The sequence below is a fragment of the Nyctibius grandis genome, chromosome 7 (assembly GCF_013368605.1).
Source record: "Nyctibius grandis isolate bNycGra1 chromosome 7, bNycGra1.pri, whole genome shotgun sequence".
Taxonomy (NCBI): Eukaryota; Metazoa; Chordata; class Aves; order Nyctibiiformes; family Nyctibiidae; genus Nyctibius; species Nyctibius grandis.
The window spans coordinates 54,165,244-54,190,621 of NC_090664.1; the positions used below are offsets into that span (position 1 = coordinate 54,165,244).

Consider the following 25,378-nt stretch of genomic DNA (forward strand, 5'->3'; position numbering starts at 1 on the left):
CTGTGCAACTAGGACTGATCTGCCATAAACCTCTCCACGTGTAGAACATAAAGGGGCACTGGGTTAACCCAGGCTCCACCTTCTACACATAGACACAGAGTCATTAAACAGTATAATGAAACTCTCATAGTTAATAGATGGACTGTTATCCCCCTGGGACATATGCCTCACTACACTTTTAGTCAACCGCTTAATCAATCTGACTGCAAATATGCTCAATCCTGAAACTTCAGTACACACCAGCTCAGTAAAAAGCCCCTCATTCCTGTCTGCAGAGTAGTATTTCCCTCCACTAATTAATAGTAGCTTCTGTGCTTGACATTGAAAACACAGACTTGTTCAGGAAAATTTATAGCATTTACTTCCCCTCATGCACAGGAAAAAATATTTCATATGCCAAAGCAGTTACTTCCTCATTGTCATTAGGTAATATTTTGGCACTTGCTCTCTCCACTGTAGGGGAGAGACATTATGTACTAACTTCAAGAGCAGCTACAAAAATCAAAGTGTTTTGGCTGCTTAGAACGGTTTGTATTTCTTCTTGCTAGATTATGGAAAAATGAATATTGAATCAGAGCAAAGCTAATAGGGATATTGTGTTCAGCTAACCTAGCAAGCTTTAGAAAGACACTCATTGTGACGGAGCCAAACACGTTCCCCAAACTACCTTTAAGATGATCTTGAATTTTGGCAAACAAACAAAAAACCCTCTTGCACTATTTTTCATATAATACTCTAGTTTAATTGAAATTTATTATAGCAACAGGAGTTTATATCTTGCATTAATTTCTTCCACTCTGTAGGCAGCATTTTCATGAACATTAAAGGTCTGAGAGGTTTCTTGAAGTGCCTCAGCTTATGGATGCCACCATTATGAACAGATTTCAAGTCATTTAACTAAACAAGCACAGATATCTAGTATAATTTAAAAGAACGCAGTGTAGGAAGAAATATGCTGTAAGGGTGTTTTTTTCCGCCCTCACACTATTTTTAGGTTTTGAGAATAACTTTGGGACATTTCTTAGCTTTATCTTTCAGTTAGTCTTGCAGCACATCTATCCACTGTACAACTCCCCATTCCCCACTGGGATTTTAACTGTTTAGTGTTCTGTTTTTTTTAATTATATCATATAATCCTGCTTGCAAATGAAAGCTATGAAGTTCAAAACTCTACAGCAGTTCATCTTGACATCTGTCCAATATATATCAGTCACTACCCTGCAGTTAGTTTATACCAACAACATTTATTTTTCTCATCAACTTTTTTTTTTTTTTTTTGCCATAAATCTGTCAAGTGAACATACATTATAAGTCAATGCCAGGCTATCATGTATTAACATGCTAAAGGAACTTAATGATGCTGAAATAAACCAGATGGACCTGGGCTGATAATATCTACATATGGAAAGTTAACCTACAGCAGAGCCTTGGGCTGGATCTAGCGGCTCAGAGTGACACCTGCTGGAAGACAGCAAGATGATATAAAGGGACACGGAAGGATTTCACATCAGCATCCAAAACACCTCCTCACCATCTAATATTTGCAACACATTAGATGTGCACAGCCTTCATGGAAGTATTGGACTCCTTAGGAAATCTGCCTCCTTTGGAAATGCATCTGTTGCACCAAGAACCCCACCTTTGTCACTAAAACCTTCATTTCCTCTTTTAGCACTCTCCTCAAGATCTTTTTTGACCTGTTGTCCTGCAGATTGCAGTCAGCCTAACTGCAATGAGCCTGGAGCAGCACCGTTAGCTCCTGGCCAGCCTGCTCTGCCCTTTGCACCCAGACGGCACACAAAGGACAGAAAAGCAAGGGACAACTTTGATCTAGTTTTAGAAACACCAAATACTCTATTTTTAAATCAACATAACAAAAAAATCCAGCAGTATATGACTGTGAAGCAGTTCAGAAGCAAGTTCACAAAGATGGCTCCTGACTTGGGGAATGTCTTGTACTCTACGGCGTTAGACTTGTACTCTGAGGAGGTTGTGGGAGTGCTGTAATGCACCGGCCCCTCGGTGCCACCATGGGGAGCCACTGAAAAGGCCAAACATTGAAAAAGCCTTTCATCAATAATATATTTAAGCTATTCCAAAATTATCTAAATCCCTCAAGAAGTTTTAGATACAGGAAAAAAAGGGTTTAAGTTCTACCACTGTTTTAGCTGCATTTCATTTTAGATAGATATATATGTATGGGAGTCTTATTGAGGTTCCTCCTAAACTTCAAAATATTTTATTGTGAACGGCAAGGGAAAAAGTAAAAAGGTGGGTTTACTTTAATAAAACAATGTTTTCCCAAAATATTTTTGTTTTGAAGATTTTTCAAAGGAAAAAAGGAAAAATGGAAAAACATTTATAGTCAGTTGCATTTCTGCTTGGCACACTGGCCAAAAATCAAACCCTGAGTCCAGCCCTCTGTCAAACTGTGTTTAAGGGGATAAGGGGCAATCTTCAGAATGCTTATGGCACTGAACATCAGTGCAATAGATAACTACTCCAAATGCCCTGTCAGGACTGCAGCATAACTTTGTTTGTGGATCTTGCTCAGAAATGGGCAACGACATTTTACATTAAACAAAGTTTCCAGGTGGCCTTCCTCAGAAGTCACGCAGATAAAGCTTCTGTAGTTTAGTCTGGAAGTAGTAGAGGACAAATGTGACGTATCTCCACCCAATGGGAAGAAGTATGGCATCTTTTAGCTAGCCAAAAAAGCAGAGGAGGAAGGTGGAGAGGGGGAAGCATTCCTCAGTATTTACAGTCTGGATACTCACAAACCAAGAGAAACTAAAAAGCTGAATAAAGTCAACTACATGTTATTTTACTGTAATAACTCCCCTCTCTGACATGTTGCAATTTGCTACCCCAAATTCTTGTATTTGCAAACACAGAAGAGCACATTACCGAGTTGTATATATATGTGTATATATGTATGTATGTATGCGTAAAGCTATTTATATTCTACCTGACATTTAGCCAAGAGGGATGGGCAGATTAATCTTCTTTATGCAACAGCTGAGCTGTCTCATCCTTACCTTAGGTAGGAGTCTGAAATGAAGCAACGGGGCAAAAACCTACTGAACACTTGATATTCCCCAGTACAAGCCTGGCTGCAACAGGCAAATCGAAGGAAATGCTGTGGTTTTATGAAAGCCTTACAGGATGCCAGATTATCATCTTAGTTTGGAGTAAATACGGCCATAGCTGACAAAAGAGAACAAGCGCAGATCAGCTGAGAGGATACTAAGAAGAACAAGTCACCTGTTCCATAACTTCTGGTGCCATCCAGCAAGGTGTGCCCACGAAAGTTTTCCTGACCTTATTTCTGGTAATGTCACCACCAGTGGCCAGAAACGCGCTAACGCCGAAGTCTGAAAAGAAAACAAAACCAGATTTTATTAAGGACACATCCTGAGCAAACTGAAGGGCTGTCCCCCCTTATCCCCTCATATTCCCAGCCATCTATTAAGTACAGTTACGCATGAGGAGTTTCCTAATGAACGAAGAATGATCAACAGCTAGCTAAGAGTGCTGGTACAGGAGCGGTCTGTAGTCCACCATCCAATTACCGGGGACAGCAGAGCTTTCAGCGCTGGCCGGCAGAGAGGAAAATTCCACTTTCCATCACGGCCCGCTGGTCACATTACAGCACGCCGGCGCTCCCCCAGCAGACCTGCTACTGTACAGACCTGCCTCTGACAGCCTGTGCTTTATTTACGTTTGCATAGATGCGTATCAAGTAATAACCGACCTTCAATTAGCGTCCTGTTCATATTTGCAGCAATGAAGTCAGGTACATAAGGACTTACTAGACTTTATACCATTTAACTGTCCTAACTGCATCCTGCAGACATCAGCCCCTTATTCTGGATGTCTTATTCCCAGGGTATGCTTTGCTCGGTAATCTTCCATCGCTGAGATGCTCAGAGCTTTAACAGGAACTTGGACTGGTTCCCAGTGATACAGCAGCGTTACCGAACTGGGCAACACGTGCCGCTACCCAGCCCGACCAGCCCAGCAGAAGCCTTGCAGACAGTTATTCACAACCTGCACAGCATTACCCTGCTTGAAGCATTTTTCTCAAGCTGAAGAATGTTCAGGGATGCCCCATGCACTGACTGGTAATTTTATTACTTAAAGTAAATCATTCTTTTTCATGAGAACCATGCTTTCAAAGATAACATGTTTTATGCAATTAAGAATGACACGGAAAACGGGATCTGTGAACAGCAGCAGTAGTGTGCAGGGACAGCGATGGGATACAGTATTGTCATATGTTTGCTCAGAGAAGAGCATCACAAAAGATTTGGCAACCAAGCCATTCAAGAGAGGATGGCAGACTTCCCTTGAAGAAAAAAAAATAAATACAATAAATCAGGTGACAAGGAAACTAAACATAAAACTGTATTTCTTCCCAGTTTGCTCTGAACTACACTGCTTATGTATTGCAGAATTATAGACCTGCAATTGGTCATTCTCCGTAACTAAATTTTCTCTCCTGCTCCCCCTTTTTTAAAGGCAGTACAAGCAATCAAAATCTTGAATGTCATTTTTGAGATTGATGACAGGCTTCAAGGATAAGTCTCTGAAATTCAAGGGCGATTTCACATAAAACCAGAACATTACTGACCACAACTGCGCTGAAAACTCTTGAAACTCAGCTGCCTGACATAGTTAACTATAAATGTAGAGGACTTTTACTCAGAGGTGCCACAGAGTTACTCCATGGCTTAAGGATGTTATCCTAACTGAGGCATCAACTGTAACAAAAGATTCCTCTTTACAATTTGCAAGCAATGGCATCCACATGTGGACAGTCCCAAGCTCCCCTCTGCCTCATGCCAGCAGTGCAATGAGCCCCTTCTCACCAGCCTCTCAATATTTGAGAAACACCACTGAAATTATCATTCAGAAGAATAAGATGCAGAAAGCTTCCAGCTCACTTAAGTTAGAGGCTTCCAAGGACAGGAACTTAGTGCTCACTAAAACACAAGACAGGGATAACTGAAAGTAGCATAGAAATCACAGGGCTAAAACAAGCACCAGCAACTGCCTATCATTAGGGTTCAGCTTCTTCCAGATGAGCTGTCCTGTTCTCTTCCCTCTTCCCAGAGATAACTCATCTTGCTGTAAACCTTGAAGTTTTAATATTGTCTAGATGGATCACTATCGCTGTCAGCACTGCAATCTGTATTTTCCTGGATCTGCTTTTTGCAGCAGTCATTTTGCTTTGAGATCTTCCACGTGTGTATCCATCCCTGCTTTTCTCAGAAAACTGAATGAGCTTCCCAAAAAGTTCAGAGTAAAATTACTCACACTTTACCCCTCATTACGAGAAGTCTCGCAAGATCTATTGTTCTAAACACAAAAGCAATTAGAAGTTCTTTTAAATAAGATAATACTGATAGAAACTTGTCCAAGTGCCATCAGCATATTATTGTGATGTGCTGTATTTGAACTTGTGTATATTATGTTACCTCAAGTTTCCATGCAGTCATTTTGAGGGTAAAGGAAATGCCATTCAAAGCAAAAGCATTCCAGCAGTAAAAACACAAGCCCTTTACATAGCACATTTCATATCAAACGTGGGTTTAATAAATTCCAGTTGGAAACTGTGCCCCTACATCTGCCATCTGAGGTCAGCAGAAAGCTTAAACAGAACTAAATTGTATTCAATGGTTGATTTATTCAATGTTTTCCCAATCAATTTCCCCTCATTTCCAGCGGGCTAAAACAGGCACAACCAACCTGTGCTACTGTGCTGTAAGGAATGGCTTTGAAACACTCTTCTCAAAAGTCATCTTACTGACTTTGTCCAAGTCCCAGCTATTAAGATAAGAATGTGTCTGCTCTCAGGAAATACCTGTAAAGCAATAAAATAAAATCCTAACAACAAGTTAGGGTTGAATTCTTAGCTCTAAGCAGCTGGTACGATCCGTGTCTTGTTCTCTCTGCCGCTGTTAGCTACCCTCAGAAAGGCTAAACCAGAACTAGGTTATTGCAAGTGAACTTAACTCTAGAAAATGGGGAAGTAATGAAATTCAAGAGGTACAATAGCTCAGAAGTGTTTACATTTGTACTCTTCTTTGGCAGCTTGTACTTTATATTGGCTCACTATGGTGATAACTGGGAAGGACTGCATCACCAGAAACAGGGAGGAATTGGAAGTGTTTGGACCTGGCTTGCAATACCAGTAACCACCACTGCTGGGAATCCAACGACTGTCAGATACTCTAAAGGAGCCCAAAAATTGCAGACTTCTAGCAGTCTGCTAGCAAGTAATCGTCTCCAGGATGTCTGGATGCAAGTGGTAGGATCATTTTTTTATCATTTTTCTGAAGCAATGTAGAAAAGATTCATCTGCTGGACCTGTTTCAGTGATATAAACTAAAGACTTCTTTAAAAAACAAAAATCTCTCCAGACTCTCATATCACAGCAAAACCAATGCAGAATGGAAATGACAATTTGCTGATGCAGGCTCTGCAGAAAATATGGCCAATTTTGTCTTTTTCAGTAGAAACATAACGTGTTGCAAACCACATACCCTACAAAACGCTCTACAGTAGCCATGAAGTTGCAGGCTAGTGTTTGAAAAACCATGGTATTAGGCAACAATTCCTGCTATTAAGGTACCCAAGTTGTCAAACTTGAAAACTATTCTGGCCACTCAGGAAATGCAAAAGCTGGAAGGAAAATCTCTTCTTACTATTCAGCGTTGCAGAAAAAAAGACCCAGTTTAAACAACTCACCAACGCACGAATGCTGTGGCAGGACCACATCACAATAGGCACCATCGCTGCTGTGTACCTCCGGAAGATACATTTCTACAGCATCATAAGTTAGACTGTCTATAGCAAATCTAGAAGTCACCTGTTAAAAATCATCTTTCCTTGGCCATCTCATATTGTAACACTACCTTAATCCTAAAAAGCTTAAGTACCTGATGCTGTAGGTAGCTACCTACAAGGTAAGTACAAGAGAAGGAAGACTGTGCACTAACTAGGAGCCAGAACCAAATGACAGCAGAAAGGCTCCTAAGTTTGGTGGGTTTGGATCAGACCCTAAAGCAGTTCCCAACTTCAATGGGGGCAGAACAACAGAATAAGTCAACCTTGACTTCAAACCACTCAGAGCTGTTTTTAAACTTGGGTAGCCGAGATATTATCCCTCCTCAGGCAAAAATAAAAGTATTTCAGAAGACAGCACTGTTTTTTTCACTGGTGACCTTCCTTCTTGTTCAGTTGTTCACCATCAGAAAACATCTGCCGTTGTACTTAGTGTTTTTCTGCAAAACTTACAGCTTTTAGAGCACTGAAGATGAATAAAGCCTGGCAGTAAGAGGAGGAAGGCAGTGGTAAATAGCAATTTTGTGCTGAGAACGCAGTGGGTAGTAAGACATTATGGAAAAGAAAGATTAGTGAAGAAGAAGAATCAAAAACTTCTTTCCTTTTAAAGACTGTATGATTATACAGTGGTATGGATCTATAAATACACACTTGTTCTCCCAAATTCTCGTTTGGAAAGGTAGATCTCTACAGTCACATCTATTTCTAATCAATTCACATGCAGAACAGCAGCTTTAGCCTTTTTCCAGTAATGTCAAGGCACATAAAAGACGTATGAAATCCCTTTGCCGAGTAAACGTAGAGATCACATCTGAAACCAAGCCCCAACAGCATGTTAATAAAGATACACTAATACTGCACAAAGTAAGGATGACAAAGCCCAGGCCAGGAGAAGCCACCGCCCTTGGAGAAGTTCACAAGCGGTTTCAACAACCAAATAGCGCAACATCTCTTCAGGAAACGCAGATATTGCAAGTGACACAAAGAACAAGTTACTTCACATCGTGCTGCTGCAGGGGAGGCACCAAAACTCTCCTCTAACCACAGAGAAAAATACTTTTGCCCCTTTTTCGAAAGAGAGAAGAGGCTCAGAGGTGTCCGTGATACAACCCCGGCTGCTCGAGTCAGCCCTGCAACCGGCATTCCTCTCCAAGTTAAAGCAATTTAATCTTGTCCCTTGTTAAAGCAATTTAATCTCCCAAAGTTACGAGTTTCCTAAGGGAAAGTAGGGGAATGACACTGCCTGCATCATAGCTCGATGTTTATGTAGAGCGCTATTTTAGTACAATGAATTAAGAGCAGTCAGGAACACAGCGAACCGGTGACAAGCTGGCATGGATTTGTGGAAAGTTACACAAATTCGGTTACACAAGTTTTGCCTGGCCTTAACTATCCCCATTTTATAAATAGATAAAGCGAGAGGGGTTAGGCAAGTTGCCCAGTATCAATTAGCAAGTCCCGAACGACTTCGTGAAATCTCAATCTACTTCAACCGCTTGGCAACACATGCCCTGCCTGGGACACAGCGGGCACACCGAGTGCCTCTTGGGGCACGCGTTAATAACCCTGACTGCTCTTAAAACCTGAAGATATCGTGTTATTGTCCCTACATCAGAAAAATCCCACACGTGGAGGGACGTGAGCCTTTCAGCCTTCAGTAGACCCTTGCTTCTTCACATCCAGTCATGGAGGGATATGTGACAGCATTATTTAATATCCCAGTGGAAAAAAAACAGGGGAAAAAAAAGATTTAGCCTGCACCCAGTCTCGGTAGGATGCTAATACTGTGCCATGGTTGGAGCATGGTTTGTACTGAGCAAGTCTCGTGCACCTTGGGAGAGTTTCCCTCAACCTCTCCCATCCCTTCCCAGCCTATCAAGACTCTCACTTCATTTCACAATAATTTATAGGGCCTTCACAGTTAAATAAACTGAAGAATATTAAGCCCTGCTTACTGTAAGAAGTAGCCTCCTGGTTTATGCAGCAATATTGGTGCTGATGCAGTTTATGCTGACAGAGGGCTTTTACCCGTGCGGCTTTTAGACTCCAGGGAGCCAATAAATGCCAGGGCAAAGAGGTTTTATGCTCTGATTAAAAAAAAAAATTACAATAATTGCCATGGAGAGGCTGGAGCACAAAAGAACGCAGCTATCTCAATTTACATTGCAACCACCGTCAGCACAGCCCAGAACAATGGTATCTGGGAAAGAGTCCTGCTCTCTCCAGAAGACAGATTAATTCCATGTGCAGGAAAACACTTCAAACTGAGAAAGCGATACTCTCTGAATTGTAACAGGCTCCAGAAAACTTGGAGCCAAACCACAAGCCCAAGCTAGTGCCCTTGGGAAAAAAAAATATAGATATATTTTAAGATAGAAGCAAACAGCCTCAGTTTAGGTCTCACCGGTCAGCTGAATCTGTTACAGGCAATTTTATGCCTTGGTTCAGTGGATGCACATTTTCAAAGCAAAAGGAGCTACAGAGTTAAAAATAGACAGAGCCATGAGTAAAAATACCAAGTCCCAGGACTCGGGGAGGAGTCTGAGGCTGGGGTTTGTGCAGGCTATTAGAGGAATTTTTAGAATTCCTACTTCCCGCAAATGCCCCCAGCTCACAGATTGCTCCTCCATCCTTTTACCTGTGCCCGCCTCAGCTCCCAGCGCTCCCACAGCTTCCACGTCCGACGCCCAGCCACGGACTGGGAGTTACAAACAGAACCTGAGACACGTCGGACACACCTTCATCAAATTGCTTCTTCTGTTCAGCCTTAACAGAATCACACAGCCCGAATTAACGAAAGAGGCTTTAGTTTTCCCTGGTTAGAACTGTACAATGCTGCAGCAAAATCACTGCCATGAATTCTATACAGTGAAAGCTTCCCAAGTCATTAAAGTCATTGAATTCGGGGTTTCCTCCACCACAGGGTGGAGTATTCTTTTTCTAAACCTTGAAAGTAGCTTTGGTTTTTAGCTCCAAGGATTTCCAGTTTGAGATTGACATTCCTTACGTTTACATTTAAGATTTACATTTCTCCTGAGACAAGAAATGTGAATTGTTTCAAGCAGTAGGAAAAACACAGGAACACAAGGTTGCAAAGGTCAAACATTGAATAAGACCTTCTTAACAAGCGTTCACAGCCAGTTTTGATAGAGGGATGGCAAAAGGGAAAGGAGTTATTATAAAAGCATTGAAGTCATTCTTTCCTACTATATTATTTGCATTTTTTATGTACACCAAACAGCTCCTTCAAGGGAGGTGCCCTGTTCACTCTAACCCTCAGGCTTCATTCCACAGTTGATCAATCTTTTTTCCCTCGTGGTGTAACTTTCCAGCGAAACTTAAACACATTTGTTTCATGGGAATGCAGTGATGTCATCCAAGGATCAACAGAATTATTCACAATAAGCATTAATATTATTGTCAAAGGCAAGTGCTTTGATCTCGCTGAAACAAAACTCACTTTATTGGGATTGGTTTGCTTCCAGCATTTTTTGCTCCTCAAAAAAATTCACAAGAAATTTTGCGATTTCATCCTGGGTCAGGAGGAAAGGAAGCTTAAGTGTCAGAAATTCCCACAGAAACAAAATCTCATGTTATGACCAGGTCAGGCTCTTCTCTACTATTCAGTCATTCATTTATTTTTGTTTCTTTCAAGTCCTCAGCTGCGTTTGCAGAAACGAGAGTGCTTCCTGCCACCATGGTGAACTTGCTGACCTTGGTTGAGTTCAGTTGCTCTGCTGCGTCTCATGAGAGGTTGCAGCGTTAGTCCTTGTGCATGTTCAAAGACAGAATTTGCAAAGAGGGAACTTCGCACATCTCGCAATGTTGCTCTTGCAGGATATGCAGAGGGATGGATTTCATCATTTAAATGTTGCACGTATAAACCACTAACAGACAGTTCAGGCCAGGGGAACATGCACAAATCACAGACAAAATAAATCCTCTGAAATTCGTACAAGTAAGACTAGTCAACCTTAAAACTACTTATCAACTAAAAATTATTCAGCAGAAAAAAAAAAATGCATGAACAGGTACCTATTACCAGTGAGCCTTAATTAAAAAAAGCCAATCCCTGGCACCCTTGCACAAGAGAAACACAAGCAGCTTTCTGCTAGGCTGGCAGAAACACTTGGAATAACAGTGCATTGCTCTAACACAACAGCTATTTGCAGCCTCTCCCAGAACATCACCTAAAGCTCTGCACAATTACAAATTCAAAATGTTACATCTTGGCCCCATTATGGAAAAAAAAAAAACCCACGTAGTATTTCACTGTATAAAGTTTGCTCCTTTGAGTACTTGAGAAGCCACTCCCCACCTTCCATCAGCTGCTACACAGGATGAATTATTTACACCTCATTAGAAATATAACAGCAGGCATTAAGAGCACTGGGAGACTTAGAAGGGAAAATAAAGCGACTTCAGGTTTTAAACAGAAGTCCTGTATTTTAGGTGTTATGTCCTGTAAAAGGGCTTATTGCCTTCTGCAGAGGGAGAAGAGCTACCTATAAAAAACTGTACATTGCAACGCGTCTGCTTCCTGGTGGAAAATCTACACCTTTCATTCCAAGATGCAAATCCAGGCATAGATATACCAAAGGAGTCCGTACCTCTCGGTGCTACACAATGCAACAGGAGCTTCTGCCTGACACAGTCATTGCCACACAGCTGGAAAGTCCTGTCCCTTAACCCCCAGCACACTGGCTTGACCCACTGCTGTGCCTCCACCAGCAGGACAGGGCACCAAAAAAAAAAAAAAAAAAAAGAGACCTTATCACAAACAGATATGGCTCTTTCCAATTAAATATGAGACTGAAAAAGTTAAATGTGTACAAGGATGTTTGCTAAGACAGCAGGACCAGATGTGAGCTCTGCACTCCAGCTAGAGGTGGCACAAGGACTGGAAAGGCACCGCAAGAGTCATGGGAAGAGCACAGTCCTGAGGGAAAGGCCAGTCGGAGAGGAATCGTGCTCAGGATAGGAAAATGGCACACTGGGAAGAAGAGGAAAAACAAGTCTCACAGGTTCCAAATGTACCCTCCAAAAATCTTGTTTTACTTAATAGTCTACAATAATAATTATTATTATTATTATTTCTTGATTTCTGGAAAGAAGAGTGAAGTCTGTAGGAACATGTACTAAATAAAAGACCAGAAGAGTCTTTGACAGTAGGGGCGGAGGGGGACACACCACCCCCACACCACACAACACCCTTTTCCACAGACACGTGATCTGTCCACACCAAGGACTGTTTCCAACACACCTGTGCTGATGCAGCTCGTGACAGCAGTGACTACAACAGACACCTCCTCCAGGCACATCTGTATCACCTAAAGCAACTGTCTTAACAGTCTTCCCTACCCTGTCTCTCAGTTTGCACAACTGCTTCCAAGACTTCCAGTTCACCCCACTTTGGGCTGGGCTGAGGCAGTCAGTTAAACACACACTCTGCCACTCGGTTCAACTGCAGCAGACTAGGGAGCACCCACATGAGCAGTTTGACCGGCAGATCTTTGGTCAAGGCAAAGTTGCAAGTGACTTTTACCATCAGACATAGCAATTTCTTTCTGATGAATCTATCCACTGTTCAGCACAGTCCTTTTGAAAATCACCTCACACATCGATGATAAATCAGTGAGCTCTCTGCACTCCACTTCCTATGAACTTGCTGTTTTAAAAATCTGACAAGCTTATGCCAAGAATTTTATCTAATCTATTGATTCCGAGAACTTAACAGTCAAAGGATTTATTCATGCTGATTGTTATTATTCCAAAGAACAGTATTTCATGATAACAAGGTGTAATAAACTCTGGGTTGTTTTTTTTGTTGTTGTTTTGGTTTGTGGTTTGTTTATTGTTGGTTTTTTTGGTGTTGTTGGTTTGGTTTGGTTTTGTTTGTTTGAAGAACTGTGGGGATTCTTCACACTAACATTTTTATGTAGGTTTCTTCTTGATCATTAAACCATCTCTTTGGATACACAGTTACACCTAAAGTTTATTCAAAGCTACCAGGAAAGTTACCTGCAATTTGCACTGAGCCATCTTCTCCAAGAAGAATATTTCCTGCTTTCACATCCCTGCAAAAAGATAAAGTAACAATAAGTGCAAGTCATTAAGTGTTTCCTTCAACCAACAAAAATACATTAAAAGATTATTATTTCTTATATTTTGTTTCTTGCATTAGCACCTCCTGCTTGCAATCATGAAGAAGCAGTAGGGACTTAACACCAATTGTAACTTCAGTAGACAGACACTAACTGGTGTTTGTATGATTTATAGCTAGTAGCATTTTAAGTACTTTGCACAGAAAAAAAAAAAAAACTTATCAGAAAGTACACTCAAAAATACAAACAAAGTGGTTCGTCCCAGGTTCTTCAGTGAGCCAGAAATGTGAAAATAGAGCCTAGCACTGGTCTGATACTCATGTACCCTTGTAGGGGGGAGACTTCAAGATACTGTGGGTTGACCTAGTCTCACTACTGCTGAATGCATCCCATTTTTCCCCATCCCCAAGTCTCGCTGCTCGCCAGCCCTGGAGCAGTTCACGTGCTTCCTCAGGACGTCAGTTTAGCCCCATACACTGGTGAAAATCCAGACAGAAGAAAAATGTTGTTTGCTCGTGGCTTAATAAACTGAACCACGTTACCATGGGTCAGGTGAGCAGAGCTGGTACAACAGAGACTGTGAGAATGGGAAAGTGGGGCCACAACTGTCCTGGGAAGTCTCAACTTCAGTGAAAAAGTCTCCCTGATTTTTTTTTTTTCGACCAAAGTCAATGAACACAGAAGAACATCCATCTATGAAAGTTACTGTACTATCCTCTTTCTACCCCAAAAAAGCTCTGGTTTGTTAGGGGAACAGCAGCACTTCTCCACCCTCGAGGGGAACACTACTTTCCCTCCAAATATGCTTTGAAGTTTTACAGCTTGTTTTCACAGGCTGCTCCCCACGCAAAGCCAAGAGAAGCACCTTTCTAGCTGACACCCGCGTTCATCAGCACGGCTGCTAAGCTTGCACTGGCTAGGAAACCACGCAGACCCAGAGCACGCGCAGGTGCTCTCTCAAGAAAGGCTGCGAGCAAAGCAACTGCCTGGGGAATGGATGCCAGGGAACAGACAGCAATTCACAACACACCTCACCTTAGTGGCAGCCACCTGCACAGAAGAGGGGGGAAAAAAAAAGGAAAAAACAAAAAAAAACCCCACAAAACAAACCAAGTAGATTCTCCCTCCACCGTCCTCCACAAATATTCCAAATCCTTTCACAGACACAAAAAAAAAAAGTCAAAAGCTATTTTTGCTCTCCTCCCTCGTGCATCATGAGAACAGAACTGGCACGACGGCCTGGCCAAAGAGCCCCGGTCAGGCCCTGGAAATCTCCTCCTTCCTGGCTTTGCTCTTCTGAAGAAGAGCCTGGGCCACTGCCAGTTCTAGGCCAGGATAATTTTAAATACATCCTCTCCAGCATTAGCGTTTGTTAGATTCTTCCCAATACGCAGGCCAGGACACTGGCATAGCAGGGCTTTCCCCCAGCATCCAGCAGACCAAAAGCGAACACAGAGTGTCCGTAAGACAGTCCCACCAAAGATTAACAGCAAACCACAGCTGACAGCAGCCTTTAGCCTCCAAACAAGTATTTCAAGTCCTGCCAAATGTATACCTCTTGCTAGCAGTGACCATCCTGGAGCCTAATCCCTGTTTGAAGCACAAGTGTAAGAGTAAGTACAGGAAAATACTAATTTGCTCTAATGATCAAGAGCACTTGGATAGATCTATATGGAAACACTGAAGTTGTATGGCGAGATGGCCTTGAGAAGCTGACTTAACAGCAGAATGGGCTTCAAAGCAGTAAGAAGCTGTGACAGTGACACTGGAATAAGTAGACAAACATAAAACAATCGCTGCCGGGCAGCTCCGGTCCTGCTCGTTTTACATTGGCCACATACGTGAACACACATTCGGGGCGAGTCAGCTTCCCCTCCAAGAAGCATTATTCTGTTTTCTTCCTGCAATTAACAGCTGCAGCCGTTGCAGACAAGAAAGCAGCAGCACTGCAGTGGATGGAGACTCCTAAGTAGCCAGAGGGACCTGAAGGGATTAAATATATTAAGCGTGTAGCTACGCTACCCCCCTTAGCATCCGTTGGCCAAATCCAATACAATCGTAACTGTAGAGAGTTAATTGCCATGAGATACAAACCTGACTAACTCCTGCATTCCCACAAAGCGTTCATGGTCCACAACAGTGAGGGAATGGAAAAGCTCCCTGCCAGTATCCAGGTAGAAGACGCCGTAGGGACCCAGCCCCACGAGCACACAGAGCCACAAGAGCCCAGCGCCCAAGCCTGCTGCTTCCTAGGTAAGGAGCTGGCTCACACGGCACGAAATGTGCTTGGCACAGGCGCAGCCATCTCCAGGAATCCCCCCTCGCACCAGGACTAATTCAGAGAGAACAGAGGGTGTTCAGGAAACTCTCTGATCCTACTGGAAATGTTTATCCAGCCAGTCGGTTCTCCTGCGACAGCCAGGACGCGTGAGGCCCTTTCAAAGCTGCCTGCCAATTCCAGGTTACGGGGAAAGGAAGAGCGTGCACCGAGGCTGCCTGCCGAAGTTATTGTTCCTCTTACTGAAGATGGACACAAGCTACAGTAATTTCTTCTTCCACCTGTACTCCAAGGCAGCCCAGGACGCTGGAGCATTTCCCCAGTAAGCTGGACCATGTGGTATTTGCAAACTTCCAATGGCATGTGCAGCTCACCGAGCCCCGAAGCAGACCACACTCAGCATTGAAGGAAGTGCCAGGGAAGTTTTTAAGCAGAACTAAGGATGAAGTCTCAACCATTGTGCATTCGAGAGTCCCAAAAAAAAAACCAAAAAAAAACTGAGGCAGGTTTCACTGATGTAGCAACAGCAGCCAGAAAGCAGCACGCGTTCAATACCACCAGACCATCCTACCATAACTGAGCAAGTTGGACAAGCCTGGAGTGCAAAAAGCAGTGAAACAAGCACTCAGATTGAATCCCATAGGAAAAAAGAGCCAAAGGACTCCAGTCCCTTAACCCCCTCCAATGCAGAGTCTTGTTTTCTTAGCTTCAGCTTGGATTAATTAAACTTTACATATTTTCTCGTTGGAAACAAAAGTCAGTAAATATGGTGCTTCAAGCTGGTTCAAGAAATTAAAACAAATCATTGCTACAATAAGAAATCCAGGAGGCCAACAAGAGCCACTGCCAAACATCCAAGTGAAGCTGCAGAATTAAATCACCACTTGATGTGGCATTTCCTCACGGTGACCAACCCTCTGAAAAGGCCATTCCTCACCCCAGCATGGTATACTCCACCCCGGAGCAACAAAATGGATGGCCAGCAAGCTGTTTGGGGACACCAACTCCAGTTTCGGAGTTACTGTACCATAAAGGCAACTTCCAGCTTTCCCATTCCTCACCCCGGTGTACTGGTATCACGTCACCCACTGCAACAGCACCAGGTGAACATCGAGCAGCAATAACGCTGGGTGAACACAGATCCCTTTAGCACATACTGGTGTCACCAGCAGTATCTTCAAATTAGGTCCTCCTTTAAAACCATCTTTAAGATTAATTAATTGCATTTAAAGCAATGGGGCAGGGGAGAGAGGAACGGTGCTTTCCTGTTTATTCTCATCAGGAGATGTTTATAAACTTGCAAGCTGAATGGCAAGAAGTTTGTTACTCCAGGATATAGTTATTGCCAAGTGTAACAATTTTAAGGTACTTCCTATTAATGTGGTAATGACCATATCCTGGGCTGATACACTGGGAATAAATGCTGTGCCTCTGGCATAATTACTATAGTGGAAACAGGAAGCAGCTTTAGGCTGCAGCGTAAATAGTAATTATATCACATTTTAAATGAACTTACAGAAGGCTGGAGTAAACTCTTTCTTGCCAGTACCTTAACAAATGTTACCGTAGTTCTGGACACTCCCGCTCCGTAGCTGTCATATTCCTCTCTCCTAAAGCCTCCAAGAGCCCTTCTGCAAACTAATGATCATGTTTTTATTTACCTCATACCTCAAAACCAGAGTGGGAAGAGGGGTTTGGACTCGCTCCAGTGCAACACTGGATTCTCCACATCAGCCTTGAAAGGTTTTGCAGCAGGGCAGAAATCCCTCCTCATCTGCATTCCAAACTGGTTTAGCTTCCCAGTGTGACCAAATGTTAATGTACCAGTTACATCACACTAATGCCTCCAGGTTAGGGCTGGGCCGTAGGCATTAGATGCTACATAACCAAAACTGATCCCCGATCCAAATTACAGTCAAGCATCCAGCTATAGGAGACTTACGAGCACAGGAAGGCAATGAGATGATGCTCCCTAGTTTCGAGTGCAGTTCCCACGCTCCCCACGACTAATTTTTCAACAGAGGGTGGTAAAACTACAGGAACTGTACTCTAATGGCTTGTTCCCACTATAAAAAGCCCACACAAGTCCTTAAAATGCTGCTAAATGATCAGATCTGCCCTCCCTCATAGCCCTCAGTCCTTGGCACCACCATACAGTGTTGTCATTGCAGTGACGACACCGAGGGAAACAAGCAGGACTCGCTGGTCCATAACGGAGAGCAGCATTATCAATAACCAGCTGCAACTCTGCAATCCTGGCACATGCAATCAAACCTCAAAGGCTTAAAAGAACTGGTGTTTGCAAGAAAAGCAATAAAGCATGTTAAGTTATTGCTTTTTTGAACAAGCCTCAATATTGTTTGGGAATCAGAAAGGATTCCCTTGGCTTGTGTTCAAAAGGTTACACCGGGAGCAACAGCTAGAACAATTTGTTGAGGCCACTGCAACCATGATACAAGTGACCTGAGCAAAGAGCGGCATCCCAGGACTTCTGTAGCTGAGCACAGAGAAGAAAACACGAAGAGGGAAATGGAGATAAGCCCTGTTTGTTATGCCTTTGCTTCCAGCCTGCTCGGATGTGCCTTTAGGATGCAACGCTGGCTGTCAGCACAGCCATGAGTCATCTGCCCATTAGATGCAATTTACATCAACTGTAACAATAAATTTTCATGGACTGAACTCTATAGTGCATAATTTGGCATGAGGAAGAGGTGGCTGGTCCTGCCAAGTTTCATTTAAAAAAAAAAGAGAAGGTGCAAGAGACAAGAATTACTATTTTCTGTTAATGGTAATGAATAACTCAAAATATTTATACTGAATGCAACCAATGGCTGGAGTTGACATTGTTCTGGGTAATTTGCAAAATACTTCCAGAACAGTATCTCTACCTACAGTTAAATATGAAGTAATTTGTGACATTATACACCAAATGAGCACTATTGTCCCTCTACTATCAAACATTACTCTCCCTTCAATGATATGCTGTTACCTGTGTCACCTCTTCCCTTTGCCTTATAAGCCAAGATATAAGAAGCTGGCTATATGAAGAGCTTTACCATTTGAGACAGAGCTGCAAAATGGAAACTAGGCTTGGAACGGGCAAGCAGAAGAGTATTTTTACACCCTCAAATGTCAGCACGCTCAATACAACATAGGAGAAGGCATCCAAGACAATTGTATTAGAAGTGCTGTATGTTAGCATGCTCCCTGTTCCTGCTCGGAAAAGCCCCATGTACTAACATTTTTGTGCCACAGGGTTGAGCCTTAAGTCCCAAACTCTCGGGTGAGATGCAATTACTGTCTGTTACAGCGCTGTACTTAACTCTCCAGAGCTGGACTTGGGAACACCTCCCAGAGCTTGAAGGTCTTCCAACAGCAGAGAGCTGGCAAAGCAGCTTCCCTACTCCTCTCTCCAGCCTCCCTGCTGAGGCAGGCATAAGCAGGGAGAAGAGAGGGCCAAGTCCACAGCTTGCTTCATCCCTGCTCATCCCCAGCCCTCTCAGCAGGCTCTTGCGGCCACTGGCAGCCGGGACCAGCGGCAGCAGCCAGGCTGCTGTAAATTACAGCGGGGGACCAGCCCAGCGACACGCTTTATTGCCTGGGATCAGGGAAGCACAGCAACTGCTTCTACCCTCCTCTCCGAGCCGCTCCGCTGGCTGCTGGGCCGTGGTGAAAGATCAGGGCCTCAACGCAGGAGTTAAATGCCAGCAGCACAAGGCAACTCATGATTTACTCCGAGTCTCATAAATGGTAGAGGCATTTTTAAAGCCCCAACTTCATGGGAGTTAGGTAGGTAAGAATATTTAAGGGCTTTTAAACTGTCATTTTAATGTCTGGAGAAAGTTAGATGAATAATCCAGTATTATCAGGAATTTTAAAACTTTTTTGGTTCTTTTAAGCAGCGTGAAGCAAGGCTTTGAAAGGCAGAAGTGACTGACAGACCGTGCCTTTGCAAACACAGGGGTGTGTAGGCAAAGCCTGCTGGAAAGGATTGTCAGCTTCCAACAAGACGAGCTATACGAGTACATCGAGTACTTGTGTTCTCCGTGCCCTACCCTTAACATCCAGGCAGCTCACACTCTGCATAGTGAAGAGACCTCTTGGGAAAGATAACTGCATCCAGTCTCCTGGCACAGGCAAACAGCAACCAAGAAAGGGCTACACAAGAAACCAGTATCCTGTTTTTTAGCTAAAACATAAAACACCTTTCAGAGGATCCACAATGCACTTACTAGGTACAATTCCTCCTGATTTTTTGCCCTCCAGTGCTGCAGAAGTGGACTGCTGCTTTAAGTAGAATTTGATTCATTTTAGGTTAAGTCACTATGTCAGCTCAGACAACGGAGGGCTCACCAAAGAAAGCTGCAGGAGATCCTCCTGAAATTCACTGTCATCTTAGTTAACTGAATAGCTCCAGGGGCTGGTAAGACGCTGAGGCAGTGAAGAAAGAGTTGCAGACCTTGGGCTAACTCGGTGCGAGTCTCCAACACGAAGCAAGACAGCAAGCGGTGTGTCACATCACTTCCTGCGCTCCTTGTCTGTCACACAGTCACCGTTACCGCAGTGCCTGCGACTTTCCGTTATCTCAGCAAATTATGTCCAGCTTATGCTTTTTGTTCCTCTGCCAACTTCATCTTTGATGGTTTTGTGCTGTCATTAATTCCTTCTCTTCCCACGTGTTTACAAGCCTAATGATGGTTAAAGGGACACGCAGTTCAATGACAGATCCTGTCTGCCTTGGACTTTACCTCCCATGCATCACCATGCCTCCAGCCCGGCATCAGTGCTCAAGTAACCTCAAACGCACATCAATGTCAGGGAAGTTGCTCCAGCTAAAACCAAAACCTTAAAAAACAGTTTCCAGACAGATCAGCTCCTTCAGCCAGATAATAAAGTGCTACAAACACTATCTCCCAACATGGGAGACAATCTAATGATACCAACCCTCACAGCCCCACTTCTTCCTCCTATGAAAGAGGCTGCTGCTTCACACATTCACCCCAACGCACATCTCTGTTGTAGTCTCAGCTTATGGCAAGGAGGATCTGCCAAGCAGCGAGGGCTTCTGACAAGCTGCAGTCCATGCAAGACTGAAGCTGCATCTCTAACCTCATACACCACTTTTTAAAGTTTCCCCTATTCAGTCAGAACTTCGGGGTTTTTTTCTCTCGTATCCCCCATAAGGAAAGGGCCCTGCCCAGCAGGCTTTAAAATCAAGTTTCCCAACCACTGAACAGCAGCTAAAAATGTACCAGGATTTCTTCCCCAAATTCATCTATTCAGCCCTTCCATTTCCTGATCCTGCTTCCTAAGGACTGCACTGGGGACAAGGCACAAAGCTCCTTTAACAGCTGCTGCATGAAAAGCAACACACACAGCAAGCTGTGGAGTCACAAGGTCTGCCTCCTACCCCTGGAGGCCCAGATATTTTTGGGAGGCCCTGCCTTAGTCTTTGGTAACAGACGAAAATAGTCAAGTTACAACGCGGCCTTATTTCAATGTTTCATGTCAAATTATTTAACGTGCGGGGAGGTGGGCATGCTTCATGCGGCAATACTAACGATGCACGCCATCAAGCTGTGGTATCTCCTGCATGCTAAAACATGTTCCTAGTGGGCTCAGAAATAGGAATTTCCCCAAAACTACCACATGCAGATCACCCCACTTTGAGCACAAGGTGGATCAGGTATCAGAAGAAACAGTAAAGTCAGTGATTCACGCGTCTCCCCACCTTGACCCTGCCATGACGGAGAGATGAAAGCTCATTCCAGTAAACACATAATCAACTGTCCTGGTTTGGCCTAAACCAGGCCAATTTTCCTTTCAGTGATTTTTACTTTCAGCTCAGTCTCCTCTAAGTAACTGCACTTTCTGAAACTAACTGCATGTTTTGCAGACAGTGTCTGCTTCCAGGACTGATAACGCTCGAAGTTTGTAGTTATCGCTGAGGCACCGGTAGGGATGTTGTGCAGTAAGGCTCTTGCTGTACTTATTTCTAGAGAAACCAAGGTCACTGCTGAATTCCTCACTGCTTACGAGTGAAGAGCCGAAGGGGGGTCGCAGCTGCAGGGGGGAGTGGACAGGACAGGTGACCCAAAATTGACCAACGAGGGTATTCCATCCCATACACATCATTCTCAGTATAAAGCAGGGGGATCACGAGGGTCTCGGCCCCTTTTTCTGCTATGGCCGGTGTCCAAGGAGGACTCCGTCTGTTTTCCTGCTGCCCCCGATCCCGATCCGTGCATTCCTGAATCCAGCTCTCGACCATCGCTAGGCCCAGTCTGGGCCTTCCCGGAGCCTGCCCTGCAGTGCCGGTGGGGACGTAGCTGACTTCAGGGGAGCTCAGTCTTGGTTTTGTATATATATTTGTATATACTTGATTATTTCTATTATTGTTATTATACTCTTTTTCATTATTATAGTTTATTAAAACTGTTTTAATTTTCCAACCCAGAAGTCTCTCTCCCTTTTCCCTTTCCCTTTGGGGGGGAGGGGGGGATAACAGAGAGCATCTGCCACAGGTTTAATAGCCGGCCCAGCTTTAAACCGTGACATCAACTTCAATCAAATAAGGCCCAAAAATTTTGGTATGGGGCCGCTCAAAAAGGTCTTACTTCCCAAAAGGCAATAAGCACCCCTGTTCTGGAGAAGTGCTATGTATGTCTATACACACACAAGGTCCAAGTCATTCCACTACGCAGCCAAGAGCCACCCATATCTATGAAGCCACCCACAGCTCTTGCTCAGCAACGTTTGCAACGTGACGCAGAAGGAGGAATTTTAGACGATCAGGGCTCGCTAGCGACTTGCCAGCTCAACTTCCTTCTCCAAAATCTAGAATACAGTTTTAAGCATGGCCAGCACAGGAAGAGGAAAGGAGCTCTCCTTATCTCATCCAGCTATTCCTATAAAACAGAGAAAGCAGTTATAAAATCAGGTATCTGTACAATGGAAACAGTCCTCTTGGCACTCCCAGTCTAACTTGGTGATGCTTTCCAGGCTGCCATGAAATGACAGATTTCTCTGTGGCAGTTCACTATTTGTTGTCCTAAATGTGTGTCGGTTTTGTCTCACTTTTGTTTTTGAAAGTATTAAGCTTTACTTTTTAATGTTAAAGTTCCATAAGAACTCTGCAAGACAGGATACAATTTGATTTATTAGTAAACATGCAAAAATAATTTCTGATACAGCCTCGCAAAATTTTCAAGTGTGTTTAATACGTTACCACATAAACTTATCAAGTGACCTTTTTCTCATGCTTTAGCATAAGACATGAATGAAAAGACTGCAGTGGTCTGAATAAATGCTTAAGGCATCTCCACATATGCAGCTTTTAGGATCTATGAAGGCCAAAAAATTTGCTGCATTACATCAGCGGACAAAATTCAAAGCCATCTTCACTTGATGCATCACGGTAGAATGGATGAACACCAGTGATTTAAACAATTACCCTACTGCTGGAGAGATGCTGAAAGAACCTATACTGGGTGATCTACTCCCAGTAATCTACACCAGATAATAGCAGTGACATGAGAAGGATGTCACGAGCAGAGTGGTTGTACGTACACGTGAATGGCACTTGGCTTCTTCAAAGTCGAAAGCTAAGAGAGTCTGTTTCATTTTCACCTGATACAATTAATGCTGCAGACAGTGCATGAAGACTATTCCCCCTGAAAACACATCAAATCCAAATACTCCTGACAACTCAGGAATTGCTAGAAACCGTATTAGTTGAGTGTGCAACTCAGTCATGGATCACTGACCAAAACCTGTCATTGCTGTTGAGCCTTTCAGAGATCACCCCGACCTCTACGTCCTGCTCTTCATGGTACTTTTCCTGCTTCTCATCTCCATGTAACAAAGTGGGGGAGAAAAACCTAAACACTCCCCTCCTTTTTAATGCGGTGCATAGCGGTTGTACCAAAAAAGTTGTTCTTCCCTTGGACTAAATTGAAGTTACTTTGAGTAACTGCAGGACACCCAGAGACAAAGTCCAGAGGCAGCACCCGGGTCCGAGGAGAGTGACATGGGGACAGACACCTGAACTTAACAGTCATACAACAAGCGCTTGGCTTCTGGCATCCCCCTGCTACAAGGACCCTCCTAACACGTGCAGCCCCTGAGGGCTGGGGCACCGGCGTTAGCCTGGAGCCACTGCAGAGCCCCCCCAACGCTCCTCTGCTTTCAGCAGCAGCAATATTTACCATCAGATGTTAACTGTCAGGTTTTTAGGCTTCAGAGCAGAGACTGTCTTTATGCACCTCGAGGAAAACTGTCTCCACAGGAGCTATTGTTTCTGGCTGCCTGCAGATTTGGGATTTACATCTGGTTCGTATTTTCTCTCTGCAACCACAGGGAAACTTATTTTTTTAAAAAAACAATGAATTTCTGGATGATGCAGTAGAAGAAATAGGCACCAGGAGAACATGCTGGTTCGCCAAACCACCCCAGTATGCCCTGGTCTGACTGCCGTGCAGAGTGGAGGTTCGGTGGTCCTTGAGCCCTTGATGCTGCACAGCAAGGTGTTTAGTTGAGAGAGTAAATTTATATAAACAGCTACCTCTAAAGGTTCTTTCTGCCCATCCTTTACTATAAGGGAGAAGAGACCAAAGTACACTTCTCTGAATATAAAATTCCCCTTCCCACGGCTGAGCAATAGCTAGCTTTGAAATTACTGGTGTCCTGACTTAAAATCAAACTGGCAATTAGAGGTGAAAGGCTCCACATCCCATTATCCATCCCGCAATCCTCCCCTACCAAAAGCACTCCCCAAAACAAGATTATAGCACTGTGGAAAGGAGGGCTGTGACATTCTTCCACAGTATTGCTACAGAAACAAAAAAGTACAGTATTTCAGTTGTCAAAATAATCATAGTCATACTGGAATCCAGTTTAACCACAATACCTGACAGCAAGGCTATCGGTGCGTTAATCAGCTACAGGAAAATTAAGCTTGAATCCTGTAGGACAGCTGAGTTCTGCCAAAATATAACCATCAGTCCTTCATCTTAAATCTGAAACTCGCTACTGGAGGAGGCGCTCCTGCAACACCCCCCCCCCACAAGTGTTGGTGATGTGTATGTGCTCACATGCAGACATCCTTTTTTCAGAAATTATTTTCTCTTAATATAGGTAGAAAAGGCAGACAATTAAACATTGATCCTGTGTCAAAACCATCCTAAGGTCCAAAAATCAGCTAATACGTTTGATATAAAAACACAGCAAGAATATTGTTTCCAACATGCAAACAGCTGCGACAGCACCCTGCCGCCCCACACTCAGAAAACCAATTTTGAAAACACACCAAAAAACCCTCAAAACATTCTGTATGGGGGCACAATCCAGTCTAACTTAGCATATCAAACGTGTTGTTGCACCACTTACCCCCTAAGAAGCAGAGCAGCAAACAAATTAATAGCTGGATCACTGCCATGCCAGTGTTTCAAGCGCAGGCAACCCTAAACCACTTCCTAAGCTTTTTTGTTTTTACAAAAAAAGTATGAGTATCACATTTATCATGCTGCAATAGGAGAATCTGATTATATTTGAGCAGTGTATCATTTCACCTGGACTAACTGAAATATTCAGTTACACAACAGCTAATCATGAACAGAAGATAAGCTCAGAGATAAAAATAGGGAGAAAGACAGAGAGACCTTGTAACAGTTAATCAGCATGATTCATTTGTCAGACCATAAAGAGCACCACCTGAAAGCCTTGAACTTCCCTCCAATGAGTCTTTTTAAGCAATAAAACCTCTTGGGTTGATTTTGCTTTAGTTTTATTTCCAAGTCATTCATAAAACTCCTGCTAATCCCCAAATACGCGGAGGAATCAAGAGTCCAAATGGGGAAGAGGTGCAACATACCCTGTGTGTCACCCAGACAAGATTAAGTGCGGGAATGACCCCTGGCAACACGTCGATCTTAGAATCATAGAATGGTTTTGGTTGGAAGGGGCCTTGAAGATCATCTAGTTCCAACCCCCCTGCCACAGGCAGGGACACCTTCCTCTAGACCAGGTTGCTCAAAGCCTCATCCAACTTGGCCTTAAACACTGCCAGGGAGGGGGCAGCCACAGCTTCTCTGGGCAACCTGTGCCAGTGCCTCACCACCCATCTCATCTTGCTCGACTTCCATAAAAA

The 25,378-nt window shown here is 43.5% G+C and overlaps 1 protein-coding gene across 1 annotated transcript in view; it reads right to left on the bottom strand.

Moving 5' to 3' along the window:
• OXSR1 (oxidative stress responsive kinase 1) overlaps window positions 1-25,378 on the bottom strand; it is a 96,932-nt gene that overhangs the window by 24,972 nt on the left and 46,582 nt on the right. Inside the window, exons 5-6 of the mRNA XM_068405040.1 lie at window positions 12,871-12,926; window positions 3,265-3,374 (exon numbers count right to left, since the gene is read on the bottom strand). Of these exons, the coding sequence (XP_068261141.1) occupies window positions 3,265-3,374; window positions 12,871-12,926 (166 nt within the window). The remainder of the gene's footprint in view (window positions 1-3,264; window positions 3,375-12,870; window positions 12,927-25,378) is intronic.